The 15,459-nt window shown below is 47.2% G+C and overlaps 1 protein-coding gene across 1 annotated transcript in view; it reads right to left on the bottom strand.

Moving 5' to 3' along the window:
- The window catches only part of nbeab (neurobeachin b), a 192,440-nt gene that overhangs the window by 80,350 nt on the left and 96,631 nt on the right, over window positions 1–15,459 (bottom strand). Inside the window, exons 32-36 of the mRNA XM_076036487.1 lie at window positions 14,270–14,397; window positions 10,344–10,405; window positions 5,569–5,633; window positions 3,492–3,600; window positions 998–1,164 (exon numbers count right to left, since the gene is read on the bottom strand). Coding sequence (XP_075892602.1) covers window positions 998–1,164; window positions 3,492–3,600; window positions 5,569–5,633; window positions 10,344–10,405; window positions 14,270–14,397 — 531 coding nt within the window. The remainder of the gene's footprint in view (window positions 1–997; window positions 1,165–3,491; window positions 3,601–5,568; window positions 5,634–10,343; window positions 10,406–14,269; window positions 14,398–15,459) is intronic.

Below are 15,459 nucleotides of genomic sequence, written 5' to 3'. Positions count from 1 at the left end.
CGCTCAATAACCTTTTGTTTTAATGCAAATGCTCGCCTCCGAGTGGGGCTTCATTAATATTTGAGCAAGAGCCCAGAATTCACCTTCAGCGCGTTTGCTTGCACTCTTGACTGGGTTCGAATTGTTTTATGGATGCCTTTTTTTTTTATTATTATTATTTTTTTTTTAGAGAAAACGTATTTAAACTTTACTGCCAGCGACATAAAATATGGGCATAAAAAATAATTACATGTGCTATGATTTTTTTTTCTCTTGGCAAAGAAAACACATTCAAACGGGAGTGTTACTTAAAATCCAATAAAAGCAAAGCCAGTGTTTCATCACGGAGGCCGTGCTTTACAGTGAAATTATGCCGCGGCTGCGGCTGCACTGACAAGCAGCTGATCGTTGCAGCCCTGCTGCATCTACACACATACACACAAAAAAAAGCAAACAAAACCAAGTTGCACATCCCTCCCCCCCTCGTGTGTGTTTGTCTGATGAAGTAGCTCTTGATCTCGCCTCCCCTGGCTGATTCGGTGCAAGCATGTGGGTGCAGGAAGCGGAGCAGCAGAGCCGGCGGTTATTTTAACAGGGCCCGTGGGGGACGTGGGAGAAAACCACCACCAGGTGCAGCGCTGTGTTACTGAGGGGGTCAACGAATGCCTGGACAACGCTGCAGAAACACCCCTCCCCCACCTCCCCTTCCTGCATCCCTTCCTTCCTCCGCCCGGTCCGTCCGTCTGTCTGTCTGTCTGTCGGACAACCAGGGGCCAATCAGCCGTCCCCAAGGGATTAAGCCACTCCGCACTGTAATTGCGTTTGCTGACCCGATTGCTGACCCTATCGGGTCCTGGGAAAATGACATTAACTGGTGGTCCGATCCAATCACGGCAGAGTTTTTGGGGTTGCGAGCAGGTAACTTTTGTCCTCTGGTGGAGCGGCTCCGGCCGCGTTAAAGACTTCTGGGTGGTGGGGGTGGAGGGTGCTGAACTTGTTTGTGTGCGGGGGTCCCTACCTCTGGGCCAGCGTGCCCCAGGCGCCCTGCTTGTTTGTGAGGATGTTGACAATCTTCTGCTTTAACTGGTTGGCCGTCACATGGTCCCTGTGCTTGGTGGCGCTGATGAGGTGGTCGCACATCTTCTCCTCTTCTCTCCTGTCGGCGGCGTACTGGGCACAGTTGGACTAATTATAGACATGAAAAAAAGAGGGGAGGGTGGAATCATATATTTGTTTGGTTTTAATACATCAAGTGATGTGTGGCACTGCAGTAATAGCATTTGAGAATGTTTCACTTGAATAAAGCCAGAATAATATATAGCCTTTAATGGAGCATTTGTCACTGTGGGAAATGTTATGGCTTCATTCAACACACTCGAGTGCATAAAGATATTAGCGGACAGCTGAGAGATATATTTTTGCTCCCTCCGAGGTGTGCAGTAAATCACCGGGAGAGCATGAAGGCAGTCCGGCTGCTAACAGGGGACAGATGAGGCTCCCTGCTATGTAGCGGCGGACGGCACTATTAAAGCGGAAGGGGAAATCGTATTGTCTTGTCAAGGTGAACAAAGCTGCTATCAAGCACAAGCACTCGGATGCCTCAGGTGTAAAATGTAAATATGAGGTGCTTTCTGAAAAAAGGGGAAACGATAGGCCAAAAGAGCGCGTGCACTATTAAAGTCGCAGCACGTAAGATGAAGCAGCACCTAGTGGTAAGAAAGGGCACTGCAGACAAATGGATATTTTTTAGTTTATCGTGTGTAGCGTCAATCCCGTGGCCCTGTTGTCAATTTAGCTTCAGCATTACAAATAAATCCGATTTAAATTGCTGTAAATTTACATTTTTTACAATTATCTCTCTTCAGAAAATTCCAATTACATTTTCAAAAAATCCCCCAAGCATTAACCGCGTTCTTGGCTGCTACAGAAACACTGTGGAACAATAGATGCCTCCATATGAATGGAATTGATTTAAATTGCTTATTATTGGTGAATTGAAAGTTTTCCCATTATACTGCTAGTAACTGGTTATTCTAGTTGTACTATTTTTTGTATTTTCTGTTCTATTTTATACCTGGAGGTATGTGTGAATGTTGTGCCTATAAATACACATTTGACACTGATCATAAACCTTTACTATTGTTCCTGAAGTGCTTCTCCGACGTGAGTGCAACTCTTCAAGATGGTTCCAGGTAACCGCCGAGACGACGTCTCTGCCGCTGGAACAGGATTGCCTTACTGCGCCACCCTGGGGGAATTCCCACTAATATTCCAGATCTAATTTGCTAACAGAAGCTGGGAGTTAATTGGATTTCCCCTTTTCCCGAATTTGAATTCTGTCAGATTTCTTGCGCCGACATATTCCTCACAAGGGCGGATAACTCAATCTCGGCTTGTCACCATCGCATCACCGCATGACGCCGTGTGACAAATATCGTTATTTATCACTTTAAAGCGTGTGACGCCTCGCCCTGACACCAATTTAATTGTAAAAATGTCTTATCTGCGTACGGAATCTTCAATCCCGGAGAGCGGGTAATAAAGTAACGCCGCAGCCCGGATGAGAAGTGTACGGCTGTCTGGAGTTGGCAGACAGAACGGATGGGGCCAGGTAGACTTCCTCCCCCCCGCCTCCGCCTGACACCGCCTATCTTGCCGTCTCCTCCAGTTTATCTAGCGGGTCAAGGATTCTCAAGAACTGTATATCAAGCAGCTGTTTGAGGATGGCTGCTCTCCTCAGATAAGAAACTCATCACTCCACACGTGTACACGCTGCTAACAGAGGAGGTGAAAGTGTGCGTTTGTCACCGCATACCAGGCGGCTGTGATCTCGCACGCACGCACGCACACCCACGCACGTGTACAGAGAGCACACACAAACACTGAGTGGGGAGCGAATGTCTTGTGTGACAAAAGCCGCATAAACTTTAATAATAAACCCGTTTAGAATTTGCAATTAACATTGATTATTACTCAGTGTGGTGTTTGACTGTATTGGATGCCCTAAAAATAAGAAGAGGCTAATATTTCAGAAATCTCTTTTTTTATTGCAGATTTAAATTCATGCAGTCTGAATTCAGCTAAAGGGCAAAAAAAAACCCACCAAAATCCTAAATTCCTATATTGAAATTTCATTTTTTTTTTTTTATCAATGGTGCAGGCTCCTACAATTAATTGCAAAAAAAATATTTAGGATATTTATATATCTTTAAAACACATATTTAACCCTGTGTTTATAACTTCCTGCAAAAAAATAACCTTCCTGATAAAAGTGATGTTAAGATTTCAATGGCCTGAACAAACACTTGGTGGTAGTCACTAACCTAGGAGACATATCAGTGCCCTTTGTGACAATCCAAAGGGGCGTGTCTGAAGGCAATAATTGAAATTAAAGCCTATGCAATAGCTTTTGTGGAGTTTTTTTGTAATTTGGACAACTGGTGAATAGTTACTGTGGCGTTTGCACGTCTTGCGACTGTGCACAGTTTGGCCGAAGAAAATGTGGCTTTTACCTCAAACTCTGCGTGTTTGTGGACGTCCTCGGCTCGCTGCCTGTTCAGGATGAACTCGGCCTCATTGGCAACACGGACGATGTGGTCCTTCATGGCGTGGCACAGCAACCTTTGGCAGTGCACAGAGAGCAAATGTGCATCACATATGTGCGCCGTAACCATTAATAAAGTCTTATGAGAAGCGTCCCTGCATGGTAACAGCCTGCGGATGTGAACGACTTCTCACATGACTTCTCACACGGCCGACGCGACGCTGGAGGCACCACGGTCTCCTCCCGCATCCACATTGAAATTGCACTATCTTTAATAATTAAAAACACCCCTGCTATTGTGTTTATATTACGTGCCATTTTACACACCATTAAGCCAGCTTTGTTTTAATTAAAGCGTCTCCTGTTTCCCTCTAGTGCTTGATACAGACTGTAATTTCCCTTCTGTCCCAGGGAGAGGCGGTGATCCCGAGGCAGCGTTCATCAGCTGCCGCCGCCGTCTCTTTAACTGGCGCTCATTTACATGCAGATATTCACTGTTCAAAGGCAGCAGGAGTGACAAAGCTGAGCTCTGTCGACAAACCCAGAATAGATGTTGTCAAGAGATATTTTGGATTGAAAATAGGTTTGCACTTTCAGTCAGACGGATAAAGGAAACCAACAACTTGGTGATCAGTACACATACACCAAGAACTTGAAAGCGGAAATGAAACAACAGAACAAACATAAGACAGATGTGCCTTTTTTAAATCATAACGCCAAAACAAAACATCTGATTAATCAGCCGTTTTAAAGAAAATCCACTTTTTAAATGCAAATGCGGTTCGTTTTGGGCATGCAGGTTACGAAGGAGGAAATGTATGTCGGAGGACGAGGCAGAATGTGAAATCTTTTGGACGTCAAATCCAATGGCTTATGTATTTGAGCCAACGACTTTCAGCACTGTTGTTCAGATATTATATTCACATAGAGAGCAGTTAAAGCAGCCTACATACAGTACATAGGCGCCATATTGCTTGGATACAGTGAAACATTGATCAGCTCAAGGTTTGACAATTTCACATTGACAATACAACTTTTACAAGGAAGATGCCAGATCAAGCGAGACGTCAGAAAACTGAAGGAAAACTTGACGGATTAAGATCAACATTGTTTGCAATGTAATGTATGACTACTAGATGCTGCCAAACCCAACACACTGGGTCTTTAAGAGTGATAATTTGGAGTCAAGACATTGTCTCATCAAAGCTACAGGAAAAAAATGTGTGAAGTAAATTGATTAGCCCTCATTTGCATGTATGATAGTTTTACTACCTACGATATTTCTCTCTCATTGTCGTTTTACATTTGAACAACTGCACCTTAAAAAGAGAACAACACAACAACAACAACTGTTGTCAGGGCTGTTAGGATGCTGCTGTGCAGAGAAGGTGCCTCGTCAGCGGCGCCTCATAAGGCCGCCTGATTTACCAGCCGGCAGCTCCAGATCAGTCTAGTTAAGCAGAGCAGGTGTGCAGCGACTACAGTGAGAGCGGGCAAATTATGTATCTGTCAGCAGCACCCTGGACAGCGCCGCGTGGCCCGACTGGCTCCGGCTCTTTGTTCCAGGGCCAGCGGGGGGAAGTCAGGGGGGCGTCTGACTCAGGCCCTGGCCAGTGAGAGAGAGAGGGCCTGGCCAGATGGGTCAGCAGATGGACAAGAGGGCTGAGCCGCTGATCTGCTGTACAAGGGGGGAAAAAAAAAAAACCAAAAACACAGCAGCCTGGCCACACCCGGGGATGGGAGCGAGAGAGGAGAGCAACACAAAGGCCGCGATGCACAATGAGGTGCAAGAGAAGAGAGGGGAACAACAGGAGGCTGCCAGACCATCGTGTTAATATTCTTACAGCTACTTTTTTATTTACTGTAACTAACTTCAGAGCAGCCAACGGGAGGCTCGCAGCTAATCGATGACACACTATTTGGTCCTACAAGCGTTTTTACAGCCGTCGGGGGTGGGGGGGGGGAATAAAGCATTTTAAGAGTCATTACACAGCGAGCGGTTTCCTTGTGATAATCCTCAGTGTTACATGAAACAGATGGATTACCTTCCTTCGTTAATGAGCTCAATGAAGGCCAGTCCGGCGTTCTTCTGAATGGAGTTCTGCCATTCCTGAAATTGAAAGCACGAGTGACGTGTCAGGCGAGCTCCTTGTGTGTTTTATTTTATGAACAACCTTGGAATTAGTGGTACACATGTTGAAAAATATGTTAATATGTACTAGAAGGAGAAAACACAGTAAAGGAAATAAATATTTGTACAACAACGGATTGCACTGCTGACGTTTCTCAAATATTTCCACAACGCCAACAAACAATCCTAATGGCACACGGTACCAAACATTTAGAAACGTATGACTCTCTCACACACACACACACACACACACACACACACACACACACACACACACACACACACACACACACACACACACACACACACACACACACACAATGGAATTGCATTTCATCCAATCGCATCTGTAATTTTGGATAACATTACATGCTTGTAATTCAAGTGGGGAGGGGAAGTCTTTGAGTTCAAAAGTCCTTTGACAGCAAAAAAAAAAACCTGAACTCCTGCGCGGCATGTGCGACTTTCCTTTCTTCCTCTGTGAAAAGATCTGTAAACACCAGGGAGACGTAATTGTGGGATGAAACCGTATCCTTTCACTTAAATACAGCCATTTCCCCCCGTCCCTTGCAGTGACAGATTACCGGGGCGGCCCTGCAGAGCGTGCCTGCGAGGGATCCGAGCCCCGGGCCGCTGGGCGTCGCGTGACGCGCTCTGGAAGTGATTAAAAAGCCGTTTGAGAGCGCGCCTCTCGCTGTGGGAAATTCAGTTCTCCTGTGCCCTCGCTGAGGTGCAAATGGAAGGGAAAACAGAGGGGGCCAAAGTTCAAGAGCAGAGGAGGGTGAGCTCGAAATGCACGAGCAAAAGTTGGCAAATTAAAGCCGCTTATACGTGCACACGGGACACTGCGAATTTTTTTTTTACGCATTCCAAAAAGAGAACGCACAAAGACGACGGCGGGGCGGTGAGGGTCTTTCGTCTATGACAATAACTGACAGTGACACCATTACACACGGGCATGTGTTGTTGTACACTGTTGTCGTTCCTGACACATACCAGTTCACGCGAGAGCTCACAGTATGACCCCGCGCTGCGTTAAATCAGAGCGATGGTGCTGACAAACGGCCGAGCATCTGGTCTCCAAATGGTTCCCCGTGACCTCCAGCGCCGCCACAACAGTATCTGCCGGGAGTAAGCTGTTCCTGATTTGGACAGGGATCACGCACAGACGGGCGCTGCCGAGGCGCTGCTCGCACCACGCTCACGTGACAAAAATAAATACGGAAATCGAGGCAGACGTGACACTCGGGCGTTGCCGGTTTGGGTGGGGGGGAGGGGGTGGGGGGGGGGGGGCAGTGTTTTAGACGGCAGTGGGTCAGTGGAGGTGCAGCACCAAAGAGTCAGATTTGCTGTCTTGTCTGAGGTTCCTGACAGCCGCGATCGCCTTTCAGAGGTTGGCTTTTTTTTTTCTTTTTTTCCCTGTTTCCTCAACTGGAGAACTGAGCTCCCACAGGAGGCTGCCTTTGATTGCAGATATGTGGTGGGAAAAAAAGAAGTCTACAGCTGTCAGTTTGAATGGCTTTGGGCTGTGTTACTGCAGCATAAACAAATAATAATAATAGATAAAAATAGTGACACGGCCCTTGGTGTGAGTGCAGGAGTCAGTCGCAGTGCAGCGCTGCGGGGCGTCTGTTAGCTTGTTTTGATGTGAACAGTCATTATTAACTTGCCTCCCTCAGGCCTCATTCAACATCTACACGTGTTTACATTAGACCACTTACATTATCTCGTCTGCTACTACTCTTCAATAAATCATATTAAAGCATTTCAAAGTTCAGACAACCAATTTTTTGATCTTTAGGTATTCAGAAACATCCTATTTAGCCCTCTGTTTGCTGTCTCCTCCAAGAACACTTTTGTTATACGTTCCACATGTTTGGAAGGGAAAAGCCACAGCTGGAAGAAGGTTCCGGGTGGTGAAAAACACTTGGCTAGAGGTGTTGTCAATAAAGGGCTGATTTCCACAACCACATGTTTTTTTTATGAACAGTGGAGGGAAGGATGAACTTTGTCATTTCTGGGAGCTCACTGACAGGTACGCATCTGATATTATTGCTAGAAAACACTGAAGTGAGTCATTTAATGGGGCCCTTAACAAATTTTACAGAAAAATGCTTGAAAAAAATGTATTTAGTTTGTGACTTGACTAACATTTGGCAACACAAGCTTGTCCGCTGACAGCAGCTGTCTAACGGTTGCTGAAAGTAAAAACAGAATGTATATGCATATAAATTGTGTATGTTTAACGTCAAACAGTTAGCAAAAAGAGGAGCTGGAGCGGTTCTGATCCTCTGACAGGGTGTGAAATCCTGGAAAATGTTATCAGTCGGCGATGATGATATTGGTTCACTTTGGTCGATGACGCCGGCGCTCCGGCCCCCCCCCGCCCACTTTCATCTCCCTGAAATTCAGCAGGGCACGTAGTATTTGTGGTGTTTCAATCCGACCTGTCAAGAGTGTGGGAGCCGCGGCTTTTATCTGCTGCGGCTCCGCTCCGTTCAACTCTCCACATCTGGAGACCTTCCATCCCCAAAATCTCTGTGGCTCCACTTTAGATCCCCCACCCCCCCAACCTCCTCGCTACCCCCTGTACGTTTGCGACAAAAAACAGCGCCGCCTGACCTTTTCACTCAGCCGGCCGAGCTGAGGAGAGACACGCCGCGTCTGCAGCCGTGGCCGGCCACGCGATGACTGCTGTGATTAGTATGCATAAATACGAAAAGGAAGACCATTACCACTAATTCTTTCATAAAGCGCTGACAGGCCGCTAAACAGAGCAGGACTGCGGGGTCAGCGTTGCGTCTGGAAACATTATGCGTGAGGCATTCATCAAAGATGACATTCCAGATGTCAGAACTTTTGCCTTAATTCAGATTAATTAAATTACCAACAGTTGGAATAAAGATTTTTACCTTCCTGCCAGCTAAAGAAATGGCGCAAAATAGATTTACTATCAATTACTCATCATTAGGGTGTGCTTTTTAAATCACATTGGCTTCCAGCGTCACTTGATTTGTGTGTCTGGGAGGTTGTAGAAGGACAGCGAGCCTCAGGTTCGGTTCCAAGGCCTCGCTGACTGATCGATATCTCATCCTGGGTTTCATCCCACGAGCCCCTAATGCCGAGAACCTCTGGAGCCCACAGTAATGCTATCTGTGCAAAAGAGGGGACGGACCCGTCCCCGAACAGCGGGCTGGCGCTCTCCGCGGCAATAAATCCTCGGGCTGGAGAAAGAAACTTCCCACATTCGCTCCGCAGACGGGAAAGCAGCGGGAAAAAGGAGGCCGTCGAGAACGTTCGGAAGAGCAACGATAACTCAACGCTCGACGGGCCCATTTTATGTACATTGTTTTGGACCCGAGCCCCTAAATAATGGCCTCCATATAACAGAGGCCCAGATTATGGCAGCAGTGGGTTTTGGAGTGGCGGATCCCGCAGGGAGCGGCGAGTGGCAGTGCGCCTCCCGGAGGCTCTGGCCCTGAAGTCTGGATGTGCCGAGGGAGGCACCGAGTAATGGCTTCCTTATGGGGCCCCGACGCAAGACTGATGGGCTGACAGAAGGTATGTTAAATATCTCCTGCTCTAACTGCTACATCAGGGCTCTGACCTCCTTTAAAACGAGGGCTTAACGAGAGATTCCTAGGGTCACTTTTGGAGGCGATCAGTCACACGAGGCGTCGCACGAGGTGGTTGCTGTTTCTCTGAGAAGAGGCTCAGACTGGAGCTCAGGGGCGCCGTGAGAGCGCTGCGGGATTCTCTCCGAGCTGCGACGGCTTGTTTACCTGATGGATTGTGGAGAGAATCTCCACCCACACCCACCCAAAAGTTGTGAAGCGAGAATTAAGGAGGTGCTTTGTTTTTAGCAACGTTAAATCAGCCATTACATTTGTTGATTGTAGACGGTTTGTGATTTCTAGCTCGCTGAACACCAAATTTGTGTTGTGTTGTAATAATATGTGTTTCAGTGTTATTGTATGCAAGCTAATGCATTATACAGTAGTTACTTGCAACTAGCCAACAATATGTCAGCACAGGGCTGAATTACATCAGCACAAATAATTAATTGTTCAAAAACTGGTGAAGAGAAAAATCAGTTGGACAAAATCCAAAAAGCTTTCCTAAATATGAAGCGGATGGAAGTGCATTTCCACCAGTTAATAAAAAAAACACAAATAAAACCGTTTTTTTTTTTCTTTTTTTTTTTTTAAAGGGCTCAGACGTCATGACAGTCATAACTATATAAAATTGATAAAGTCAAATTTATGGGATATAAAGTCAGAAATACATGATGCAAATCTGAAATAGCAAGTAAACATGCAAATTATGTGAGCACTTGATGATCTTGGGCATTACTGTAAAATGGTTAAATATGAAAATCCAGTTTCTGAGGTATAATGAAACGCTTTAACATTGTGTCAGTTTTTCGCTTTCTTCACCAGAGCTACTTCCTGCATAATAATATGGGTGAACTTGCTCAGTGCAATGGAAAGTCAATCAGCAAAGAAAAAAAAACAACAACAACAGCATATTTATGTGTCGTAAAGCCACATCAAAACTAGTTTTGTTTTGTCAACTTCTGATTAGCTTGGACATTAGTTTGTGGAAAGGTGCACAGGGCCACAGAGAGAGAGAGAGAAGTAGGAAGGATGGAGGGTGAGGAAGAGGAGAGGAGGGAAGACAAAAGCTCACCTGTGAACAAAGCAGCATGACGAGCTCCACCACCGAGGTGCTCGACTTCATGCACACCAGACCTGTGAAAGCAGCCAGAAACCACATGAACACGCAACTCGCACATAAACTTTACGGCAAAAGTGTTTAACACAGAGAAGGTCACATCTGAGGGCACATTCAAACTACGCAGCTGAGCGAGGTCACATTTCCTGATAGGAAACAGTGCGATAACCAGCCAGAGAGCATTTTATGAATCCTGTTGCGGAGGTGATTTACACCCACACTGGGTTTCCACCCCGATGCGCCTACAACAGATGTCCGCCGCACGTGCGAACGCAAGTTTGCAGCTTCCCTCCCGTCACATCGGCGCGGCGGGAAGGGCGAGCGGCGGCGAAGCCGACAACTCTCTAATGAAAAGAGGGAAGGTGTGAAAGTCTCATTTGCAGAGACGAGGGCTCCAGTCGCTCCGTGGTCGTTAGTGTCGGAGCCGTCGCAGGGCTGGATGGGGTGGACGTCCGCAGCACGTCGCAGTCCATTGTTTCTGCGGTATGCGTCAATCAGAGAGGCAGCACTGCGAGTGCAGCGTGGAGAGCAGGCTGCTCTGGACTGAAAGAGGCGGCTCGTTATATCAACCCTCAAAGTTAGCAGACAGAACACAGCAGTTTGAAGGGCGAGCGGTGAAGGACGGCTACATTATCAACCCTCAACCCAACTCATGTTTGGACACGGTGTGTTGTTTACTGGAACAGAAAGTTGGAAACAGGGGTGTTACAAAAGCGTCCATCTCATATGCTAAACGGGTGACACTGGTGAGGATTCAGTGCTTTTGTGACATCACAGGGGGCAGATTTCTAGAGTGCGTTATCATGCGTTAGCAAGCAATTTCTAGAGAACGGAGAAGGCTAAAGAAATAAAAGATGGACTTTTTCAAATTTCTGGGGAGTTCATACTGTGTAAATTGCAAAATATGACCCTTTAAAATTCAAATCCATTTCACATTGAACATTTGTATTGAGATATACTTTGAAATCTAGTTACATTCTTAGTGCTAAAAGGCAAGTAGGTGTTATAAAAAAAAAGGGCATTACCATTTTGGCATTTGTGCATTTTTCACCAAAATTCTGTTTATGCAAACAATATGCAACCAACTAATTTTTCTTTCTTTTTTTTAATAGTTTATTTTTTTGAATTGTGTTATGCATCAATGTCGCCAAAACAAATTCCTTGTATGTAACAAATCATACTACGCAATAAAGCTTTTTAATGATCCTGATACACTGGATTCATTTGGAGACGTACAGTTCACATTCGCTCCACGGAACCAATCGGGCTTTGCTCGTAAATACAGCGCAGCAGAATTCCACAGTGCGGCAGGGAATCCAAAATATTCGTGAAAGCTGCGTTCGCCGCCGCTCCCACGTCCCCGTCCATTCATGGAGTGGCGACGGTCCGGGAGGCAGGGGAGGGGGGGTTTGGGGGGCACATTGTAAATACTCAAGAGTGGACGTGACCCTTGGCTTGTCCGCCGAGCGCCGCCGCTAACCTCTTGTTATAGCCGTGACACGCCGAGCCATAAGTCAGTCGGCCGTGACACGGCAGTCAGGTGGCCCGGCTGACCCCGGCCTTGTGCTGGTAGACAAACTAAATGCATTCTATTTAAACACGGCCGATGCCGGGCCGGGCCGGGCCGGTCCTTTTCCTCCTGCGCGCAGGGCAGGGTTAAACGCACGACTGAATGTGGCATTGTGGGTCAGTGCGGGCCACTCGGGGAGGGGGGGGGGACAGGCGAGGAGCAGGCAGCAGGCGTCACAACAGCCGCAGTGTTCCCGCACGGCACACAGGCCTGGGCCACCAAAACAGCCGAGCGCGAGGAGCTCAGGGGTGCGCACGGCATAATGGCCGGCGTGTCTTCCAGAGGGGTGACAGGAACAGGGCGAGGCCGCAAGGAGCGCAAGAGGGGCCACGGCGGGCTTGACCCCCGAGCAATCTGGGGAGTGATGGATGGCTGGTAATTACTGGTAAATGGAGCGCCTTTTGCACCGCGGCACAGTATTTCAACTGTGAGCCCTGGGAAGGTCCAGGAAGAAGAAGAGAAAGAAACAAGAGGGTCGGCTTGGGGGTGGAGGGCGGATAGGAAACTGGAAAAAAAAGAAATGCTTTCGACTCGAACACATGGCGGATGTTGAAGTGTACGTGCACGGCTCTGTTCCCCTCTTGGCGAAGCGCGTCAGGCTGCACGCCGGCAGGGGTTAAAGACGCCGGGCAAAGAGCGCCGAGGTCCGAGCTGTCCGTCTCCGCCCCCTCTGTTTGCGGGGTTACACTCTCTCTCTTCGCCGCTCAGCTCCGGTTTGTCAGCGTGCTCGGCCCGCTGACAGACTTTGAGTGAAAGGGTAACAGACATATTCGCACTTGTCAAGGCTTTGCTACCTGATTTTTCATTCTCCACCCCCTCGCTGGAGTCAGAGGCCTGGCTGTTAACATGTTGTGTAGTTTGTGGAAGGCTGGTTCCAGACAGCCACAGCCTGCACATGACTGGCTCCACCGCTATCTCCTTGCAAGGTTTTTTCAATTTGCTGCACATGAATATATCTTAAAATCCCTCCGGTCGACACGGCAGATGATGAGAGCAATTAATCATATAATTGTGTTTTTTCGAGTTATGCTGGAAAGTTAATCCGTTGGAAGAGACAGCTTGATTTATCGCTGAAATGTGCGTGATGACGTTTCTCCTTTCTAATTCCTTCCACCTATCGCAATTCGCCGCTTTATCTTATGAAACTAATGTTGGTTTGGCTCCCCGTGTGAAAGCACAGGCCCTGGCGCTCCGCAGCAGCCCGAGTGCGACTCCTTCTCAAGCCGCGTGTCAAGAGTGCCGAGCCCGCACACATTTACTTTGCACTCTGCACAAAGAGCCTGCAGACTCTCGCAGACGCACACTTTGCAGCGAGGGCTGGCTGGCTGTGACTGTGCCGTGCTCCTGTGAACGCAGGCCAAAGCAAGCCGGAGGAATATAGCAGCGGCGGCAGCGGCGGTGAACACATGCCGGCACGGCAGACAGTCGCTGGGGTTCGGCACAAGGAGCGCTGTGAGAGACTTGCCAACCCAAGGGCCCGAGGAATGCACCGAGAAAAAAAAACAACCCTTCACACAGGAAGTAAGAGCAGTAAGTGAAGTCAGAGCAGACAGAGCAGGCAGAGAGATCACACACTCGCACACGCAGTGTCAGTGTGCGCTGCGTGCAAGTCGACTGCCTGCACGGAATGTAGAATAAAAAAATATGAGCTTTAAAATTGTGATTATAATCTATTGGTGCTATTAATGTCAGATGTTGTCCTATAGCGATGCAAAACACAGAGTCAGAGATAAAACATTAAGACTTCAATTTTATCACTATCATGCATTAAACAAGGAAAACTTGCTGTTCCTACACCGTAAATGATAAAGACAGATACATAGATAGATAGATAGATAGACTCAATGTTAAGGAAAAAAATGACATGTATATCATAATGGTAGTATTTCTTTGATCAGAATTCAAATTCTATTCTGAGATAAAGCCAAATTCAAAGTGACAATGTGTTCCAAACTTTGGAGGGAAATTTATTGAAAACACAAGGAGTGTTTTATAATTATTATTTTTTCCTGAAGTCGCTATTGACTAAAAAACATTGGCGCCATAAAACACCATAATCCCTGACATGTTTTAAAAACATTGTTAAATGAATGACTAATGTGACATGATGAATGGGTGATATGAGAGTTTTAAATAATTTAAAAATATGCATTTTGCCTTTTAGACAGGCCAGTTACCAGTGAGGGCAGCACTGCCCGGGCTGAATGCAGTGAAATCAGATTGAACTTGACTACAGCTGACTTGCAGCTCCTGTGCAAAAATGTGAGTCTCAAACTCTGGCCAGCTGGGAGCTCAGAGCAGGCGGCGGTACCTTCGATGAGCAGCTCCTGTCCGTGGCTGCCCAGCAGGGTGCGCGACAGGAAGGGCGCAAAGTCCACAAACGTCTCCCGCAGCAGGGGCGCCACTTTCTCCAGGGCTCTCTCCAGCTTGGTGGTAATGCTGTCAAAACAAACAAATCACAGCAGGAATCACCAAAAAAGGAGACCTGGAGCAGACCAAGAATAGCCGCACTTCCGTCCACTTAAAGGCCCAGTGTGGCGGATATAGCGGCAACAAAGGGTTTTGCAGACAATTTTAATGTTAATCCCATTTTTCCAGGTCCTGTTTGATCTCAGATCTTCCTTATACAAGCAGAAATATCTTGGTAAAGACATCAGAAAACCACAAACATACACATGTACTTCCTAGTCTGTTTCATGCCAGCAGATTCTATCTGAGCCATTAAAGAATTTCGAATCCTGTTGGACCTTGTAGGATTTGCTTAGTTCTTATGTTGCCAAAATCCGGGCTGACACACATTTCTCGCCGCTTTGTTTACAGTCTCTGCCGTGACACCGCCAGCCAGCCAGCCAGCCAGCCAGCCAGCCAGCCAGCCAGCCGCAGCCTCTTGGCTTGGCGGAGGGGAGTTGCTTATCTGGCGCACGCCCGCCGGGCCGGCTGACATTATCGGAGGATCGCTTGAGCGGAAGCGGCGCAGCCACACAACTCCGACTGTACGCAAGGTGCAGATGCTACTTAAGCTGCGAGAGCAGGGCACCGTGAGGCTTGTTTTCCCAGCTTGGATGGGCATAGCGGGGGTGGGGGGAGGGCGGGAGCGCTGAGTTCAGGATGTCTCTTGTATGCATGCACAGAGGATCAGCGCCCGCTGCTGCAGGCTGTTTTTATTTACATGTGACTTTGCAGTCCTTTGAGGTTGGTGACGGTTTTAACGTCTTTATTACTCAAACACCTTTAACTGTTTTGTTCTGAAGCACCTTGCGACACTGAAAAGATGCCAAATTATGAAAAAAAAAAAAAAAAAAAGGGCAATGAGACTAAATTTCATTAATTAAAATTTGTAGTTTTTGGTGGGAATTTTTTTTTTTTTTTGAATGACTGAAGCAGAATCCGGGCTAACGTTAAAACAAGTAGAGCACTCGCACCATCACCGACTTCACAGTTACACTAAGTGATGTCGGTTACTGCTGCCATGGCAACAGAATCTTTATTCCTCCAGCGGAG

The sequence above is a fragment of the Nelusetta ayraudi genome, unplaced genomic scaffold (assembly GCF_046127955.1).
Source record: "Nelusetta ayraudi isolate G7.1 ecotype Tasmania unplaced genomic scaffold, CSIRO-AGI_Nayr_v1 ptg000048l, whole genome shotgun sequence".
Taxonomy (NCBI): domain Eukaryota; kingdom Metazoa; phylum Chordata; class Actinopteri; order Tetraodontiformes; family Monacanthidae; genus Nelusetta; species Nelusetta ayraudi.
This window is presented reverse-complemented; position numbering and strand designations above follow the sequence as displayed.